This window comes from Trachinotus anak, unplaced genomic scaffold, assembly GCF_046630095.1.
Source record: "Trachinotus anak isolate AG129_WGS33_773 ecotype Australia unplaced genomic scaffold, CSIRO_AGI_Tana_v1 ptg000013l, whole genome shotgun sequence".
In the NCBI taxonomy this organism is placed as follows: Eukaryota; Metazoa; Chordata; class Actinopteri; order Carangiformes; family Carangidae; genus Trachinotus; species Trachinotus anak.
Genome location: NW_027273864.1, coordinates 13553538 through 13572521, shown reverse-complemented (window position 1 = coordinate 13572521; position 18984 = coordinate 13553538). Strand labels below are relative to the sequence as shown.

Below are 18984 nucleotides of genomic sequence, written 5' to 3'. Positions count from 1 at the left end.
TGTAGTAGTTCAGTGTACCACACGTACTAGAAATTTGACATGGAAGTACTGAGAAAGCTAAAGACCATATTAGATCAGTATTTGAGTGAGGAGAAATAGACTGTGGGAGAAACGCCACTAAAGTTGAGTGAACTGCTGCTTTTCTTACCCTATACCGGGTAAACCTGCACAGGAATTGGAAAAACCATACAGCTGTACTGGAAAAGCTTTAGTTTCCTGTTGGGAAAGGGAAAAAGAAGCAGTGAGCTGTGGCTGGAAAAACAACCCTGTAAGTATAACAGTACCATTTCCTGTGGTGCCCCCATGGTCGTTCATGATGCTGGAGGTTATGGTTGGTGTGGCTGGTAATGATGAGGTGGGTCTTGTATTATTGAAAAGTAAGAAGAGAAACACAGAGTTGATTTTAAATGAGTAAAATCTATTTATTGATCTGATTATTTTAGCTTATATAGCTTATATAGCTCATCAATTTTACTGGTACTTTCACATGGGGTCACAGGTACTCGTATATGTACTACTAGTACAAGGCACAGGCAATATTCATGCACAGGAAGAAGGAAGTGATGATATCATGACAATATCATTGGGCTAAATGCCACTCTATTTTTGATAAATAAGCAAACAGTAGAGAAACCATACCTTCATACCTTCCATACCCAAAATACAAGCACAAAAAAGACTAATTGATTTTAAGGTTGTCAGAAAATAAAGCAAAATAAAACAAACCAACTAACAAAGGAAAAGTCAGTCATTTCCAAATACTAAGGATAGGTCTCATGTAAATTATTGATATATACTACTGTAATCAATAATTAGAGCCAGGTCTACACTCCAGTCCAGGAGGCGGCGGTAAGAGCTCCGCGATAATCCCTGGATCAAACCTAACAGGAAGAAAACAGCAGAGAAGCTAATGCTAACAGGCGTACGTCAAATTAATGTAGCCAGTTGGCAATGTAGCTAGCGAACAAGGTGTTGATAAAAGGCATAAACAGATCATACAGACGCCAGCTAACAGATAGGATATCACAACCTTGGAAAATAACGCGGAAAGGTGAGTCACAGGACTGGCTAGCTAGTTGTATTAGCTCGCAAATGAACTAACGCTAGCTAGCAGGAGAACGTTTTGCTAGCTAAGCTAATGCTAGCTAGCTAACCTAAATTATATTTATCTCGGTCAAATTATGTTGGCGAACCAGACAGGCTGTATTGCAGTATTGCCTGGGTTGGCTATTTGCCCACCACGTCAATTGATTTCCTACTAGATGTTAGATATTGAAGGCAACAGAAGAAAGTATGGCTAACGTTAGATGTAAACAAAAGACATGGCTAACTTCATTAGCCTGCCTATTCCCCTGACTTCCCCTGACTGCTAAACTAAAGCACAGCCTGAAATGGGTCTCACATAATTATAAAGTAACACTATGAATGAATGACTTTGCTCTGAGACGTAGTCCGGGCTTGTACTTTATGTTTCTACTCACGCTAAAGCTGAAACATGTTGTCACACAGTGTTGTCAAAATGTTCACTATCAAGTGATAACATTATAGGTTAAAACTAAAAAAGATTATTCCTTATTTTAGTTACTGTTTGGTTCATAATGTGAGCCCCAGAGAGAAGTGCCAGAGTCCTGCTCCGCTAAGATGAGAAATATCTAAATTATTTCCTGATGGGTTTCATGTTGTGATTAAACAGATGCAAGCAGGTGACCCTGTGGTTGGTGCATCTATGGCAGTAGCTGGTGCCCAGAGTCGATCAGAGGACGAGGAGTCCCTCGGAGTAAAAGATGTGAAAAGGACGGCAACACAAGCATTTGGCAGTGGTGTTCCCAAACGCAGAAGTTCCTCCAGGTTTGATATATTTTCTTGACTATCTTTGTGTCAATCCAGCTGTATACTAGTTTTGTTGGCAGTAAAGAAGATATTGATCAAATGAGAAGATAGATGTGCTGTTAAGTGCTGTTCAAAATTGTGGTACAACTGCAAATTAAGAACAGTAAATAATTCTTTGATTAGGAAGAGTTATTGGAGTTACTGTTTTAAAAATGAGGAATTAGGAATTTAAAAATTAGGAAGTATTTAATAAACATTGGCAAAATGATGTCTGCAGGTCAATAAAGAGAAAGAAGTTTGATGATGAGCTGGTGGAAAGCAGTCTTGTGAAGTCATCAAGTAGGGTCAAAGGCCCTCCTGTCATAGAGCCTGTCCGATGTTCGGGGAGTGAACCTTCATCTAGTGAGAAAAAAAAGGTATGTATGACCATAAAATCCACAGATTCCCCCAGAAAGCAATAACTGAGGCAGAGTTCACAACAGTTTGATGGCTAATTTTTGCACCTTCGATGCTCTTTGTCAGGTGACAAAGTCAGGAACTGCTCTAACACCACCTCTCACCATGGTAATAAACCCTGCACCTATCACCAAAAGAGTGAAGAAAAGCAAGCAACCTCTACATATTACAAAAGACCTGGGGCGATGGAAACCAACTGATGATCTGCTTCTTATAAATGCAGTGTTGCAGGTGAATACTGCACAAATTAAAGTTGTTGTCCAAAAAGATGAATATTGTTTAGGAACTGATGTAACAAGGTTGTTGTATGAATCTGTGTGTCATTTTGTGAAGCACCAGTGTCGGATGCGCACACCGCCAATCTTTGTGTTTGTTATGTATCTCCCTCTAGACGACAGATCTAACCTCTGTTCATCTGGGTGTCAAGTTCAGCTGTCGTTTCACTTTGCGGGAAATTAAAGAGAGGTGGTACGCTCTGCTGTATGATCCCGTCATCTCAAAGTAAGAGACTAAGCAGGCCGCAACTTCTCTCTCCAAGTTTCTATATTTCACTTTTTGTTGACAACCTTACCCTTTTGTCACCTTTAAATCACATTCTCTCTGTTGTCTGTCTGGTTAGGCTGGCATGGCAGGCCATGCGGCAGCTTCACCCAGAGGCCATTGCAGCAATTCAAAGTAAAGCTCTCTTCAGTCAGGCTGAGGAGGCACTGCTGGCCAAGATCGGTTCCGTACGTGAAAGTATTACTTTAGGAATCTTGTTTACATTGTTTTAACATTGCTTGACTTCTGTACTCACAAGTGGCTTTGTCTTGTGTTTGTCATTAAACAGACTAGTCAGCCCAAGCTGGATGTGTTCCAGGAGCTTCTGAGCAAACACCCTGGTGTCTTTCACCCATCTCGTACTCCCAAGAGCCTGCTGGTGCACTGGCAGCTGTTAAAGCAGTACTACCTACTGGATGACCAGAGTGGTGAGTGTAATTGCACACCCATTTGTACCGATATTGTGTCAAGGGTCCATTAAAACTTAAGAGCTTTTACTAATTTGGTCAGGTTTATTTGTGCAGATTGAAAAAATGCCTTTTGTTCCCAGATGCACATTGAAATATGAAAAAAGTGTGAGTGGCAGTCATCCTCTAAACAGAGATTAACTATATTTTGACTTTTTGTTTAGTTTCTCACAAGCAGGCTTTTCATCTCTTAGTTAGTCTAACCAGAATGGCAATCAAAACTGACAAGAAATTTTCATTTGGTATAATATGCCTAATATTATATCTACAGTGCATTGCCACTATGCCTGCCCTGACCAACTCTTGTTGATTTCACCCGATAGTTGTAATTTTCCTCCTAGTTTTATTACAGTTATTTAGCACATCAGTGATCACTTTTTAGAACTGACTGTGCTTCTTTGAATGATTAAGAAGATAAAAAAATGGATACTGACCACAGCTTCTAGAAATCAGGCAACAATAAGGTCTTACTGGATGAAATATAATACTGTACGCCAACGTCTATCATATGATGGATGATGGAAATGATTTTTCAATTTAATGAATGTATGAGAAAGCCCCTGCAGTCGGTTTTCTGAAACAATGAAACAATGAAACAATACAATGAGCTGTAATAGTCTTGTTGGTTTTATTTGTGTGTTGCAGTTCAGCCTCTCCCTAAAGGTGACCAGGTCCTCAACTTCTCTGATGCTGAACAGATGGTCGATGATGTAAAGTTAAAGTAAGACAGTCTTTCTCTCTCTGTGTGTGCGTGTGCGTGTGCGTGTGTGTGTGTGTGTGTGTGTGTGTGTGTGTGAGAAAATATTAAATGTCCATGGATTTTCAATACTGATCGTGTTTCTTTTCACACAGAGAGAGCAGAGATGAAGTTTTGGAACATGGTAAGACATTTTTATAAGAAACAAGTTGAATACAGTTCATCTTGCTCAGTATGAGCTACATTAGATATGTAACCTGTGAAAGGAGGATGAAGCTCAGATGTTTCATCACAGTCACAGTGCAGTTTAGTTATGGTTCAAGTTGTTATTGTCAAGACACTACATTAGATTGTTATTACATCCAGAAATGTTTTGATGGATTTTATTGTCACTGTACAACATGAATGTGAATTCTCCTTCTCTTCCTTTTCAGAGCTGATGATTTCTGATCGCCACCAGAAAAGGGAGATCAGACAGTTAGAGCAGGAGTTGCCTCGCTGGCAGGTTCTTGTGGACAGTATCACAGGTGCGTAAAGTTTCACTCGCCAAGCACAAGCCGACAGCTGTTTTAGGTGTATTTGTTTTAAGGACTCCAGTCTGGAGGAACTTATTTGTGTTCATGTGTGTCTGTTTCACCAGGGATGAGCATGCCTGACTTCGACAACCAGACACTGGCAGCACTACGAGGACGAATGGTGCGCTACCTCATGAGATCACGAGAGGTAAGTAATTTCCTTTCAGAAACAGTTGTTACAGAGAAGTAATGCTGAGGTATTGTGCTTGTGTTAAGAAAATGGAAGGAAACAGCGAAAGGGATATCTTATTTTAGAAGATGCATTTTCTCTGTGATGGTGAATTGATTTTGATTCATGTTCACACAGATTACGTTGGGCAGGGCTACCAAGGACAAACAGATAGATGTCGATCTGTCGCTAGAGGGACCTGCCTGGAAAATATCAAGAAAACAAGGTAATTAAACGCATACCTTGTCAAGCTGTAAAAAAAATTTTCTTGAAGCATTTTTAATGTGATTATTTGTCTTAATGATTACCACGACTTTCTAGGAATCCTGGTTGGGGGAAAATACATATAATCTGCTTTGTCTTTGTGTAAAATAACAATTAAGCCACAGCTTTGGCCTTAAGCAGTTGGGCAAACAAAATCTGCAGAAGTTACATAAGCCAGTGTCACAATCATGCAGAATTTGCACAGTATTTGTGACCATGACTGTGTGTGACTAATGTCACATTTCAGGAGGTCAAGGCTTTTCAACAGACTGCTGATTTTAGATGTGTATTGTTTTGTCTATTGGTTTTATTCTAGTGAAGCCTAGCAGGTGTTTCAGCTAACATCATTTGTGTGATGTTCATCTCCAAAACATCACAATTTAATAAAAAATTATATGGTGACTGTATATGCTGTTGACATTTACAGGAATTATTAAACTGAAGAATAATGGAGACTTCTTCATCGCCAATGAGGGAAGACGACCCATCTACATAGATGGCAGACCAGTCCTGTCGGGTAACAAGTGGAAACTCAATAACAACTCAGTGGTGGAGGTGTGTGGTCCAACCAAGTTGTATAAGATGTCAAATGGAACTACCATATGTTTGAGTGGTACTGAGTAAAGCATAGCCCTAACGGTCTGTATCTGTCTCTCCAGATTGCAGGTCTTCGCTTTGTGTTTCTAATTAACCTGGAACTCATCTCACTAATAAAAGCTGAAGCAGCCAAGATGACACAACAGTGAATGCCAGCCATCCAGCGGACGAATCAATATACAGGATATACTGGCAGACGAATGGACCAGTCAGCTGTTTTTGCAAAGCACAGCAGTGTTACCAAGAATTGGACTGACAACGGCCATGTAAACATGGAATGTGAATTGTAAACAGGCTACAGTTAAATCCTGGAGCAAAATAGTGACAGGTTTTTACTCGGTGTTTGAATATTTTTTATGTTGTAATGTAGATACTCTCATGGTAGAGCCTTGTTTTTCCAGTTTTTCAGAATATTGTATTTAAATTCTGTAGTAAAGCTTTTTCAAGATATTAAACTTGTATACACAATGTTCTGAAGTTTTCTTCACAGTTCAATCCACTGTTGAAACAAAGTTTTTCACATATTACTACACTACTACAAAAAAAACAACTCATCTTGCATTTGGGACTGATTCTGTGTTGCTGTAAACAAGCAGTTAATGCAAAAATGAAATACACAGGATAACCTACGCTCACAGAGACATCAGAAAAGCATTCTAGGTATCATTTGGCCCAAATCTTTTATAGAACATCTTAGGATATCTCCTACGCTTAGAATATATATATTTTTTCAAATATTAAAAGCAGGCAACATTTTAACAGAACAGTGAGACTGACTGTGTTAAAAGCTTATGCATTATGTTGTAGTAAATGAGTTTAAGTCAAATCTGGTAAATATTGATGCATCAGATGTACTGTATGTTGATACGATTTCACTGAACTTGAACAGTCGGATGTTAACAGGTTGGTTTGTTATCAAGCTGGGGATGGGGAGATTATGATTATGAGGACTGTTTTTTAATTTTTAAAAATATTTTTAAGACTGCAGTTCATTTTCCAGTGTTCAGGCCTCCTGTTATAATCAGCTGCAACAACCTGCTGTCGCCCTTTGATTGACTTATTAACGGACTCTGCAACCTGCGGTGTGGTTGTGAGTGCACAGAACTTATGATTTTAGTTGTAATTATTATCTACATATGGACAGTAGGTAGTGCTAAAGAGCCCTGTAGAGACAGACAGCAAGGGTACCAGTGCAGGTTTTAAATATGCACAGAGGGTAAGTGACATAATTTCTCCTCAGAGAAGAAAATATCCAAACTATTCTGCCTGAAACTAACTCCTCTGTCACTTCACTCATCAAACTTACAGTCTGAAAATTTTTGTAATTCTTCTGGACTGATCATGCTGAAATACTGATCACTCATTTAGTTACACAGATGATGAACTACAAAAATATATAAAATGCATGGACTACACTTGGGTTCAGCATCATTCAGAAATGTGCTTTTAGAAAAGGGATTTCCACAACAAGAAAATATTCAGGGTATTTAAGACATTCACGGCTCCAATACATGAACAGGTTACACCCAACTACACAAACAGCACACAATAGACATACCACTATAAACAAACATTTATTCAAGGTGTGTGTAGAGTCTGAGTGTGGCCCCGCTGTTGGCTTGTATTATATCACAGTATGTGGAAATGGCCGACAGCTCTGTACCTTCGCTCTGAGCTTCAGGAATCTTTTGTCTGTGATTTGTTTCAAAGTACAGCAGGATGTTCTGGTCCATTCGCAGAGGTGAACTTCACTAACCTGGACGTGTCAGTGACCAAACTAAATACCCATTGAAAATAACTGAGAAACCTATATTTACTGCATACAGCATTACCCCAGTGTATTAGCAAATATACTTCATTGAGACTGTAAAAATGTAGCATGAGGGTTGGAAATATTGTCATCAAAACACAGACGGTGAATCCTTTGTTGCCATTGCAACTCAATCCTTACTCCACAGCTTATGTTTTCACTGGAATCCAGTGAAAACTGTAACCTTGCAAAGTTTATACCATAGGTTTAAACACAGGAAACTGACATTTTACACAATGGTGGTAAAATCCACACTGGTCCTTTGAAATATTATGCTGCTCAAAGATGTCATTTCAGGATACTAGACTTTCAGCAAGAGAAGAAACGTAGTGAAAGAGCAGCGGTAACTGTTGGTTTAGTGTCAGCATTGTCAGACTCGTGTTTACTCTGTCAACAGGTAAAGCAGATTTTCACTTGATTTGTTGTGTGTCTTTGAATTTCTTGTCAGTGTTCAGACTCCCTGTCTTACTGACAGACACACCAAAGAACCTTTGGGAGCTTGAGTGTGAAAGACGTGCAGGTTTCTGAGTCTGTATCTCGTCCTTTTAGCAGTAAATACGTTGTATATTTTATTCAAATGTGTACTGTGTGGCACCAACTAACCATGCTGCATTTAATTATTTATTAAAAGTCATAAATTTAATACTTTTGCATTTCTATAAAAACAAAAACAAGACACAGAGTGGACTGGCACTGGCAGTAATAACCTGCATTAGACAGCTAGAGTATACATGTGGTACTATATGGTACAAAACAGTGAGAAAAGACTGTTTCACAAGTGGAAAAAGTGCTAAGTGTTACTGAGTTTCTGGCAAAAATCTGAAAACACAATGGGAAGGCCCTTATGAAAATGCTAACAATAAGAATAATAAAAAGAAATCAAACAATTGATCTCCTAAGGAAGGCAAAAGTGAAAACAAATGCTGTGTTGACTAAGGTCTCACCAGTTAAACTTTTGTGAGATTGTCAGACACTTTTTCCACTTTGCCATAGCAGAGAGACATACAGTACCTGAAACTGTAACATTTCCACACACCTATCTACTTTATCCACTTACAGCAATAAAGTTTCCTGATAAAGACTTTCTTGTTGACTCCCACTGACAAGTGATGCCAGCCAGCAAGAGCACTGACGTCCTACTTAGAAGACAGCTTTAACTAATAAAATACATCCAAATGGGTAAAAAAAAAAAAAAAAAAAGACATTTCTTCATATGAGAAGAAATACATTAATCACTGCTGCTTCTTTGTGTGTTCAACTTCACAGGCATCCATCCATTATTTTTGCTTCTGTGCTTTCTGAAGGCATGCTGGAAGAGGAAATCTACATCTTTGTTTCTGCCATGCAAGACTGCTGAGTTTCGTGTATTTACTTGTCTGGTTGTCTTCAGTTATTGTCTGATGAGCTGGGAGCTGGGATTTTTGTCATGCAGGCTTCTCTCAGATCATCCCCCAAGAGTTTGAAGGATATGCTTGATTGTTAAGCTTCTGTTTAAAAAAAAAAAAAAAAATACAATCAATACAATATTACAATATTGCATTATAAGTTTACAATATTGTGTTTTATTTAAACCCCCAGTGCACTTCCCCTCTGCATGTCGGTCAGTCTTGAAAACAGAGGTGCATTCAGGGTACGTTTAGAAAGATTGATTACACAGTCTCTGTACTTGGAAAACCAGCAAACTGTGTTGGAGCACGTCTGGATTTTTTCCCCTCTTTTTTTAAAAAGTCAATTTGGTCAGTGTTTATTCTCAGTATTTGGTAGCAATGCGGTTAGAAAGTTTGATAATACATGAATGACTGCTTAATCCATTTTGGTTCAGATAACTTTGAAGCCCTTTTCCTGAAGGGGGGGGGGGGGGGGGGGGGGGGTGGTCCAATCAGTCAAAGTGTTTATTTTATTTTATTTTTTTTACACTCTTGTTTGCAAAGTTACAGTCCTTTAACTTGATTATATCTGGGCGGGTAATACTTGACCGACCTGTTCAGTAGAAAGTCTTGGGGTTGGTCTATGCCGAGGCTGAAATAAATAGGTACCAGTCGTCCTGAACGCCCCACGGCAGCAGCGTTTCAGAGCCGTTTTGTTTTAGGGAGCCGATCTGCTCGGGTGGGCATCGAGGGGAGCATCTGGGTCCAAGCCGGCGACTGACACAACAGAAGTGAGTAACGTTGGCTCAATTTTGTTTAGATGAAGAAACAGAAACTGATAGAAAGGTTTCTACTGTTTGTTGTGGACATATCTGAACGGGTGGGTGAGGCTGGCTGTCGGTGTCAAGCTTGCTAACTTGCGTGTTAGCTAAAGTTAGCCATGAGGATGGTGATGATGAAGCGCCGCAGTGTTAGATTTAAGGTCGATAAAGGACCTTACATCTGTTCTTCTAAGGTTAAGGTCAAAGCAGCTTAATGTTAATTAAGATTTTAATTGACTGCAGCTAACGTGGTTACCCTTGCGCAACCTCAACTCGCTGAGATGTTTGCGACTGTCAGTAGAGCCCGTCCTAATTTTTTAGGCTGGTTTTCCCTCCACAGCCTGTCAGATGGTTTCTCCGGGGTTTAGCTTGTGTCCACAGACCCGACGAGGCTACTACACCCAGCACAAGCTCGTAACCACATGATATAAATTGTGCGCACCAGATATGGACCAAATGCTCTCACAAAACATTAAAGCAAGATAAGCAAAATATTGAAGGCAGGCAGGTTTTATTTCCAACGTTACAGCTGCGACAGATGTGTTTTTGTTGTAATTATATTGCTGCTGTGCGAAGCTCTTTCTGTAAACAGAAGTATAGACTGTAAATAAAGAGGTACACTGATAAATTAGACTGAATAACTTGGGGCCGGTTTTCCAGTCAGCCACGATGTCCTTTCCTGGCAGGAGAAACCACAGTAGCTTTATGGAGGATCAACACAGGTGGCTGTGACTATTGATATAATCAAGAAGTTCATATCTGCAGCCGCAAGGGTCAGGTCATGAAATGTAAAGCCCTTTGTAGTCATTTAAATATATTTGTGTGTGTGTGAACCTCTGTGAACCTCAGTACTTGCACTGGTTGTATAAGCATGTGCATCCCTGCCTGAGGTGGTGGTATCAGTAGGATTTTAAGTGCCACAAATACAATCACCGTAGTCCTTAAGGCACTCCTTGATCAATGCTACCTCGTACCTGGTGTCTGGCTACTGCTCCTTCACACCCACTTGTGCAAATACCCAGCATCTGACACCTGATTATCTTGGATATGCACCAAGCATCAGGGACACTCAAAATTTCTCCAGAAATGTTCTAGTTGCTTCATAATATTTCGACCCTACACAAACTATCTCGTTGGAAATATTGACACCCTATATCATGTGTGTTAGGGGGGAGAAGGGCAGGTGGTCAATATACTTACGTTTTTTCTTTACCTGGGAATATTATGAGGATATATTATGAGAAGATGTGACAGTGTGAGTCAGATGAGGGAGATTGTAGATTCTAAAGAAGATATAAAATGTTTCAGGTTTTTAAATGTGCTGTAAACCCTTTATTATCCAATAGACAGAAAAAAGGTCCTGAATATAGTCCAATAAAATATAGGACTGCAACTAATGATCTTGTAGCTGCCTCAGTGAAAGCTGGTGAGAGATAACCCCGGGTAATCTTAATGGCCACTTGTAAGCGATAAGGCAGGTGCCACTGATTGATAAAGCTCCACATGCTCTCTGTCATTTTATGAGTTATAACAAGTCTGTAACCACACAGCTAGCTATTTAGATTGGCTTCATTCTGTTTCTTCAAGAAAAATAATTTTGGTCTGATCTGCCCCAGTTGACAGCGGTGATGCGTAAACTTTCATCCTTCCAGTTAGTCAGTCACAGATCTTTCCTCGTGGCGTGCAGGCCCCACCCAGAGATAGGAAAAGCCTAGAGATGTTGCTTCAGGCTCGAGTAGTTACTGAGTCTTGTTTCATTACTGTGAAAATGTCAAGACATATGGTTAAACATTGCAGTTATGTTTCTTGATTGGACACTGAACAGTCTGTCAGGGTTTACTACAGTGACCTTACACATCAGCATTTCTGTGCTCAGGGAAGAGAAAACTGAAGCTCAGCCCTCCTCATTTTCTCTGTTCACTCCCCCTCAACTGGTTGGCTCCTCTTGCAGGATGAAGTTACTGCTGGTTGGTCAGATCAGTAGGAGTAGAGGGGCTAAAGGTTCACTTGGTCATTTTAACAAGAACACATGTGGAAGAAAACTGTATTAGACTGTACACAGCCTCTGTGCGATGCTGTATTAGATTCACTGTCCTAATGCCTCGGTGATAAAGCCTGTATTCAGAGGGACTGTTACTGGTCTGTACAGGCTGGTCTGAACTTGTACAGTTTCCCTATATTTGAGCTAAGGCACAATCTAATTCAGTGCTCATTTTAAAAACATGTAAGGCAAATTGTCAAAAGTATATGTAGCTGCAGATGGTTTCCGATAGAGTTGCATACATTAAATAAAGATGGTCAAATAAACATTAGCTGCCAGCTAAATGTAGGTAAATGTTTTCTGTGAAGGGATAGTTTGTCTGCTCTTGACCATTTAATCCCAATTCGGGAATGGGGATTCCCCCAAAATGGTCAAAAGATGAATCTGGGGGACCACAAGATGATTGACTGGATAAGAAGGAAAAAATGTTTCTGGAACACAAAATGATAAAAGGCTCAAGTGATGTCAAAGTTGACTGATTAAAAGGTCTGTAGCCTGTCGATGTTCGTCATTTTGATCCAGAGCCAGCTTTCTGGTTGTATGTTACATAGAACAGACAGTCAAATTAACAAGAAAGCAGAGACAGGCCATGTTGTGGTGCATCACATCATTTCATCCAGGTTAATTGACACCAATAGGACACATCAAAAATGTCATAAAAACCAGCAACTTTCCACTGCTGGCAGTACAGAATCATATTAGTACAGTCTGCCTGGCAAAAGGAAAAGGAAATAACTTGAACTCAACCGACTAAATTTCACCATGGGTTTTATGTTATATTTCAAATTAGAGGAAATTCAATACTTTGTTTGGAAATGTATTTATTTATTTTGCAATGTGCTGTTTATTTTAACATTGTGAAATTGTCTTTTTGTCTCAACTCATTTTCTCTGTAGAACATCAATGCAATGCTGCTTCTCAGACGTTGCCACAGCCTGACTCGATTTGGCCCTCTCAACACACAAAGGTACAGCATTGTAACAAAATGGCTATTTGTCACAGGTATTATACCTGACGTTTGATGTGCTGAAATTAACTTGGCTCACTAGTGACAAAGCAGTAGAGTTGTGTCTGGTATGAGCGCCACCCAGTCACAGGTCTTGGTTTGATGAAGGACACTAAGATGAACAACTCAAGTGTTTAGCAAATAAATTAGATTTTGGTCTTGTTCATCTTCTTTTTATTTTTTATTTCACACTTTGTGAATTCACCAGAATTGTATAATTCTTCTTAGACTTGTGCTCACTACCTTATGAGCTGAGCTTGTTCTGCATAAAAATTACATTCTCAGTTTTTTTTCATTTTATAGGCATCAGGTGGCACCTGCTGTGGCATCGTGTGCAGTTCGTCTCTGGAGCAGCAGCAGCAGCGGTGACGACCAGAGATCCTACCAGCACACCCACAGTCCCAGCTGGAGATATGGCCTGGCAGGGCTGCTGGCTGGTACGGGGGCTGTTCTGGCTTATGGCCTCCACCAGCACAAGGTTGTAAAGACAGTTAGTGCTTAATTTCCTTTTGTTGTGCCAAGACAAATTATGTCACTTAAACACATTTTTTACTTGTTCACTTTAATTATATTTTAATTTACTTAAAAAAAATATTTCACGTCTACACAGTTAAGAAAACAATAAAAACACCATCTGATTTAGATGATATTAAATTTAGGGAAGAAGAATTATCAGTGTTCCCTCTCACGCCCTTTTAAGGACCTATTTCTATTTACTATGAAAGCAGTGACCTGTTGCACTCTTGGTTCACTCTGTCAGCTCATTTGTCAATTTTTACTTCCACATTTGTGGCTCAACATGCGTACACAACTTGAGCTGATGTGTTCAGAGGAAAGAAAGAAAAGTCATACGAAGGTTTAGACTGAAGAAATTCAAGAACAGATGATAACATCTGCTCCCCAAACTGCTGACTACAAATGCAGAAAGATAGGTCATGATGCCTTTTTCATATTTATTATCCAGCATCAATTTTGGACTTTGTTGTATCTCAACAACAGTGACAGACAAACCGATTTAATTTATTTAGCATAAGGGTGAATATGATTTTCATCTACTTGAACACTGTAAATCCTGTTTACTGATGAATCAAGCCCTCACAAGCGCAGCGAGAAAACATTAACTTTTCAAGTAGCAGAGGGGTTCTCCTTTATAAATATGTGAATAATTAACACAGTTATGCTGCAAAAAGTCGGTTTGAAGCCTTTGTGTGTTAGTACTCATAGTAATGTCAGAATATAGTAGAAATCATGCATTTCTTTTTCAGAAGCTCTCACTGTCTTGTCTACTTTGTTTTATCTTAATCCTTGACAAGCAATAGGCATTTCAAAGAACTTTTGAAAATCATTTACAGCTCAGTAATGTGCAGTTGCTGCTTGACAAACAAACACCATCTGGTCGACAAGTTGCATTATGTTTGCACAATGAACACTAAAGCCTCTAGTTTCATGATAGTATGGTCCTGCATTGAGGTCTAATAATGTCAGACAATGACGATTACAATAGTGACAGAAGAACCCAAATGAGCTTACAGTCAGAGTTGTATCATACATGTACTTTCTGAGGCAATGAACTCTCTCTGACTGGTTTGTTTCCTCTGCTGTCTCTCCTCTCCTACAGGCTGAGCAGGCAGACACCGACAGAGTGCAGACCATAGAGAAGACCTCCTCTCTTCCCATTTTCAGCCAGGAAGAAGTCACAAAGCATCGCTCTCTGCAGGATGGCGTGTGGGTCACTTACAAAGGTGGCGTCTATGACATCACCGAGTTTGTGGCCATGCACCCCGGTGGGGATAAGATCTTGTTGGCAGCGGGTGGGGCCCTTGAACCATTTTGGGCGCTGTATGCTGTACACAACAGCGAACATGTGCTGGAAATCCTCTCAGAATATAAGGTGGGCACACACTTGGGTGTACTCTTTATAGTTTAATAAAGGATTTGAAAAATTGCACACTTTTCATCAGGTTAAAAAGTTTGTGTTTAAATCAAAGAACAAAAAAGGACTTAGATGTCGTCCTCTAAAACCATGAATAAAATAAAAGGTCTTGTGACTACAACCAATATAAGTTTTTTTTTTTTCTTTTTTTTTCTATGAAACCAGTGAACTATCGGTAAATTATTAACAGTGGAGTCCCTCAGTGAGAAAAGTGTTTTCAGCAGATGTGAACTGGTCTCGTGATTGGAACAAGTTTCATCAAACACAGCGTCCAACACACTGAAACAAGAATTGGCTGCCAGCACCAATCACTATAGCCAATGATTGTGAGCCTACATGTAGACATTTGCAATCAAAATATTCTACAGGGCTTTTGTCAAAGTGTCAACCTGCTTTGACGTCCATTTGAAATTTAATAGAAAAATCAGTAATGGTTAAAGGAAAGCTATGATTTATTACAACTTTAATTTGATTTTTGTGGCTCAGGCCATCAGTTCTAGCAATTATGTATTCATCAAAGTAGTTGCTGAGGTCTAACAATGCAGTAAACAACCCAAACTGTTCTTTGTAAACATCTATCACAAAGTACAGATCAACTTCCTGACTCAACTTTGACCTACTGTAGCATCAGTATGTTACGCTCACGTTCGGTTTTACCTCCAAATTAAATTGAAGCTAATTTAGCTAAACTCTTTTTCTTTTTAATACCTGTCTGATCATCTTATTGCTCATGTCTCTTGATCTGTTGGACCTTTTGTCAGTGATAAGGATGAGTTCGTTGTTATCGTATCTCATAGACATGATAGCTGAAGCGACAGCATGAAAATAAAATCCAAAACACGTTATTTGTCATCCAGTGCTTTTATTTAGGGTTTCCATTACATATCAACCACAATACAAATCACCAACTTAGGCGTTCACATCCATTTAATCATGTTTGCTTCATCTTTGAGAAATTGAAACAGATTGATGTCAACCAACAGAACGGCATTGCTCTCTCTAGCTGTATTAGGGTTGCTAGGAGAGGTCTGTTGAATTTTATCCTGGAAAGTTCATGTCGTTTATTTTGTCCATCTTGCATTTTATAACTGAAGACAAAAACGCTAAGGTCTACTGCGCACTGTATACTAAGGAAAAACTGACAGCTGTAGGTTAAATCTTGGCACTCCCTCAAGTGGCCAAAGAGAAAAATACTTAGTTTTACCCAGCTTGAATGTGTCCTGAGAATTTTTTTGTTTTTGTAAACAAATGCAGTCTTTGTCTTTTTTTGCCTTTGATATGTGTTTTAGATGAAAGCATTGATGTGGTCTAATACAGCTTTTGTGTCTTTGGTTAATACAAGGTTGGTGAGCTGAATGCAGAAGACCTGAAGAAGCAGCAGGCTGTGAAATCGTCTGACCCCTACTCCTCGGACCCAGAGCGTCACCCTGTCCTGCGCATCAACAACCTCAAGCCCTTCAATGCTGAACCGCCTCCTGAGATTCTCTCTGACAGCTACATCACCCCCTCTGCTTTCTTCTTCAAGAGAAATCACTTACCCGTTCCCAAGGTCGACCCAGCTTCTTATCAGCTCCATGTGGAGGGACTACCTGGAGGAGTCCTGACACTGTCTCTAGAAGACTTGAAGACTAAATTCCCCAAACACACTGTCACTGCCACACTGCAGTGCGCAGGTAACCGGCGTTCTGAGATGAATAAGGTCAAGCAGGTGAAAGGACTGAACTGGGGCATGGGTGCAATCAGTAACGCCACATGGAGCGGTGCTAAACTCAAGGATGTGATGCTGGCAGCTGGCTATGGGCCAGATGTTGCTCAATGGGCTCGCCATGTTCAGTTTGAAGGACTGGACAAGGATGTGACTGGCACTACCTATGGTGCATCAATCCCTCTAAACAAAGCAGTTAGTGAGGAAGGTGATGTGCTGCTGGCTTATGAGATGAATGGCGAGGAGCTTCCTGCTGACCACGGCTTCCCTGTCCGTGTTGTGGTACCAGGCATAGTGGGTGCACGTAATGTTAAATGGCTGGGGAAGATCATCGTGAGTGCGGAGGAGAGCAGCAGCCACTGGCAGCAGAACGACTACAAGGGTTTCTCCCCCGGGACGGACTGGGATACAGTGGACTTCAAGTCTGCTCCGGCCATCCAAGAGCTGCCCATTCAGTCTGCAGTCACCACACCGGCAGACGGTGCTGTGGTAGATCGCAGTGCAGCAGAGGTGACTGTGAAGGGCTATGCCTGGAGCGGTGGGGGCAGAGAGGTGGTACGTGTAGATGTTTCTCTTGATGGAGGAAAGACATGGGAAGTGGCCCAGCTGAGGAGCAGTGACAAGGGACAAGCACCTGAACCCTCACCTCCGCCAGGACGAGCCTGGGCCTGGAAGCTGTGGGAGCTGACAGCTCCTCTCCCTCCTGAAGCTCAGGAGCTGGAGATAGTTTGCAAGGCAGTTGACAACAGCTACAACATGCAGCCGGATACAGTGCCTCCCATCTGGAACCTGAGGGGCGTCCTGAGTAACGCCTGGCACAGAGTGAAGGTGAAGATCAGAGAGGATGAGAATGAGGAATAAACTCAGTGGTTTGATCCACCGTCAAGATGTAGAAGTTTAGAGAGTGGGCATTGTCTTAATATATAATATGTTACTTGGACTCAGCAGGAAAATATATAATGGAAGAAAACAGTTTCATTGAGACAAAACACACAATATTATGAAGTATTACAGCAAATACTTATGGATTTTTGACACACAGTATTTATACAATCATGCAAAGCTAAAAGCTTTAAATGACCAAATGAGTCACACACACTTCGGTCATAAGTTAACATGTAAGTCTTTGAGATTTACAGGAAAAAAAAACATCAACATTCTTGCAGATGCAGATGATATTAAGAGGGTTGAGTGATTACCACACATCATAATTTAAAACCCTAACTTTATTATGGATATTATGGATTCTAATTGAAATATAGAGAAGTTTTGAGTTTGTTATTGCTTTGAATGAAGAAGCTACTAGAGTTAGAACAACCATTTAGAAGCTTTTAAAACATTTGGTAGAAAACGTTTTTTTATCTACAACTGTGGCCTTGTTGATCTATAACCTCTGCAAAAGGTAATAAAATAACTTTATGCGAGAATTTTAAGTAGCTGAAAGAAAAAAATACCAGAAGTAACTACCAGCAGCTGAGATCATCAATTCTTGCTTTTAATCAGCAAATCACAGGTGAACTGTGATCTCGGTGGCTCTATTCAAATTCAGCCTCAGTGTTTCACAGCTGGTATGAAGTACCAGGCCCCACTGTGCCAATCTGGGGGAAGTTTGAACTACAGCACACTGCAGAGGTCTGGACATTTCTTGACCAGCTGACCACCTGATGTGTCAAGACGTACAGGTCTTTGTGCTTTGTGTCAGTTTTCTGAAAAAACAGTGATTTAGAGAAAGACAGTGACAGTTGAGTGTTGACTCCCTGAAAGAACAGAGAAGAGTAATAAACAATGTGTAAAGCCACAATCTAATTGTTAGCCTTGTGCTTGTGGAACAACTGCATAGCTTGTTTTTCAGAGTCATGGAGATATTCAATTATATTAATGTTAATTCATCTGAGTCTTGTTGACTGTTGAATCTGTCAGAGCTGCTGAATTCCTGTTGTGGCAAGCAACCCTGCGATTCGCACTGAATTACACTGCTTTGTGTAAAATGAACATTATCGTTGAAGATGATGAATAAAGAGCTCTAATTTTACACTGGCATTTGTTTCAGTTATTGCTTGGTGTCACTATGATACAGCACATCATGGACTGGCTCTTGTTTTGCAAACAGACATGAAAAAAGTTAAAAGCATTTGGTGTGTCAGAATTCTTTGAAGATATTTAACAATGCAACATAATGCAATGTTTCTCAGCTTTGCACAAATATTAAAGCTCCTCTCTGGATAGTGTTTTAGACTATGTAAGAATACTCTCCTCTCTAAATACTCTTGTTTAACATGGTTTTCCCGCATACAGAGTGAAAAAAAAAATTATATATATATATATATATATATATATATATATATATATATATAAAATGGGCTGTAAGCACATACACGCCTACTTCCTTGTTGAAAAATTTGGATGCTGCTTGTGCTAGGCTGACAGATGAAACAACAGCACGTATCAAGACAGCTAGAGGTGAAAACATCGGAGGGACTTAACCACATGTTAGAGCCTCAGTCAGAACCAAACTCAGGAGTTTTCGAGGAGTGTATTGTGCACCAAAATCAGCAACTGGACGTATTATAACAGTTAGCATCATTTATTTGTTTATGCTGTTTGTTAGCTTGTAACAGGCAGTGGCTGACACTGTTAGTAGCATTGTAAAAAAAAAGTTAAACATGACTTAATCATATCCTGATTTTCATGCATTATTTCATATTT

The 18984-nt window shown here is 39.9% G+C and overlaps 2 protein-coding genes across 2 annotated transcripts; both read left to right on the top strand.

Moving 5' to 3' along the window:
• The first annotated feature begins 872 nt into the window (after nt 1-872).
• mcrs1 (microspherule protein 1) lies at nt 873-6063 on the top strand. The gene is made up of 14 exons (XM_071494525.1): nt 873-1051; nt 1694-1848; nt 2108-2246; nt 2353-2517; nt 2678-2787; nt 2906-3014; nt 3116-3254; nt 3939-4014; nt 4146-4174; nt 4425-4517; nt 4631-4713; nt 4873-4960; nt 5426-5553; nt 5658-6063. Exons 2-14 carry the CDS (start codon nt 1694-1696, stop codon nt 5742-5744), a joined length of 1401 nt encoding a protein of 466 aa, XP_071350626.1. The 5' UTR covers nt 873-1051; the 3' UTR covers nt 5745-6063.
• Nucleotides 6064-9426: 3363 nt separating this feature from the next.
• Nucleotides 9427-17755, top strand: suox (sulfite oxidase). Its single transcript, XM_071493756.1, has 5 exons — nt 9427-9563; nt 12531-12601; nt 12944-13118; nt 14259-14531; nt 15916-17755. Exons 2-5 carry the CDS (start codon nt 12543-12545, stop codon nt 17137-17139), a joined length of 1731 nt encoding a protein of 576 aa, XP_071349857.1. The 5' UTR covers nt 9427-9563; nt 12531-12542; the 3' UTR covers nt 17140-17755.
• The last annotated feature ends 1229 nt before the right edge of the window (nt 17756-18984 follow it).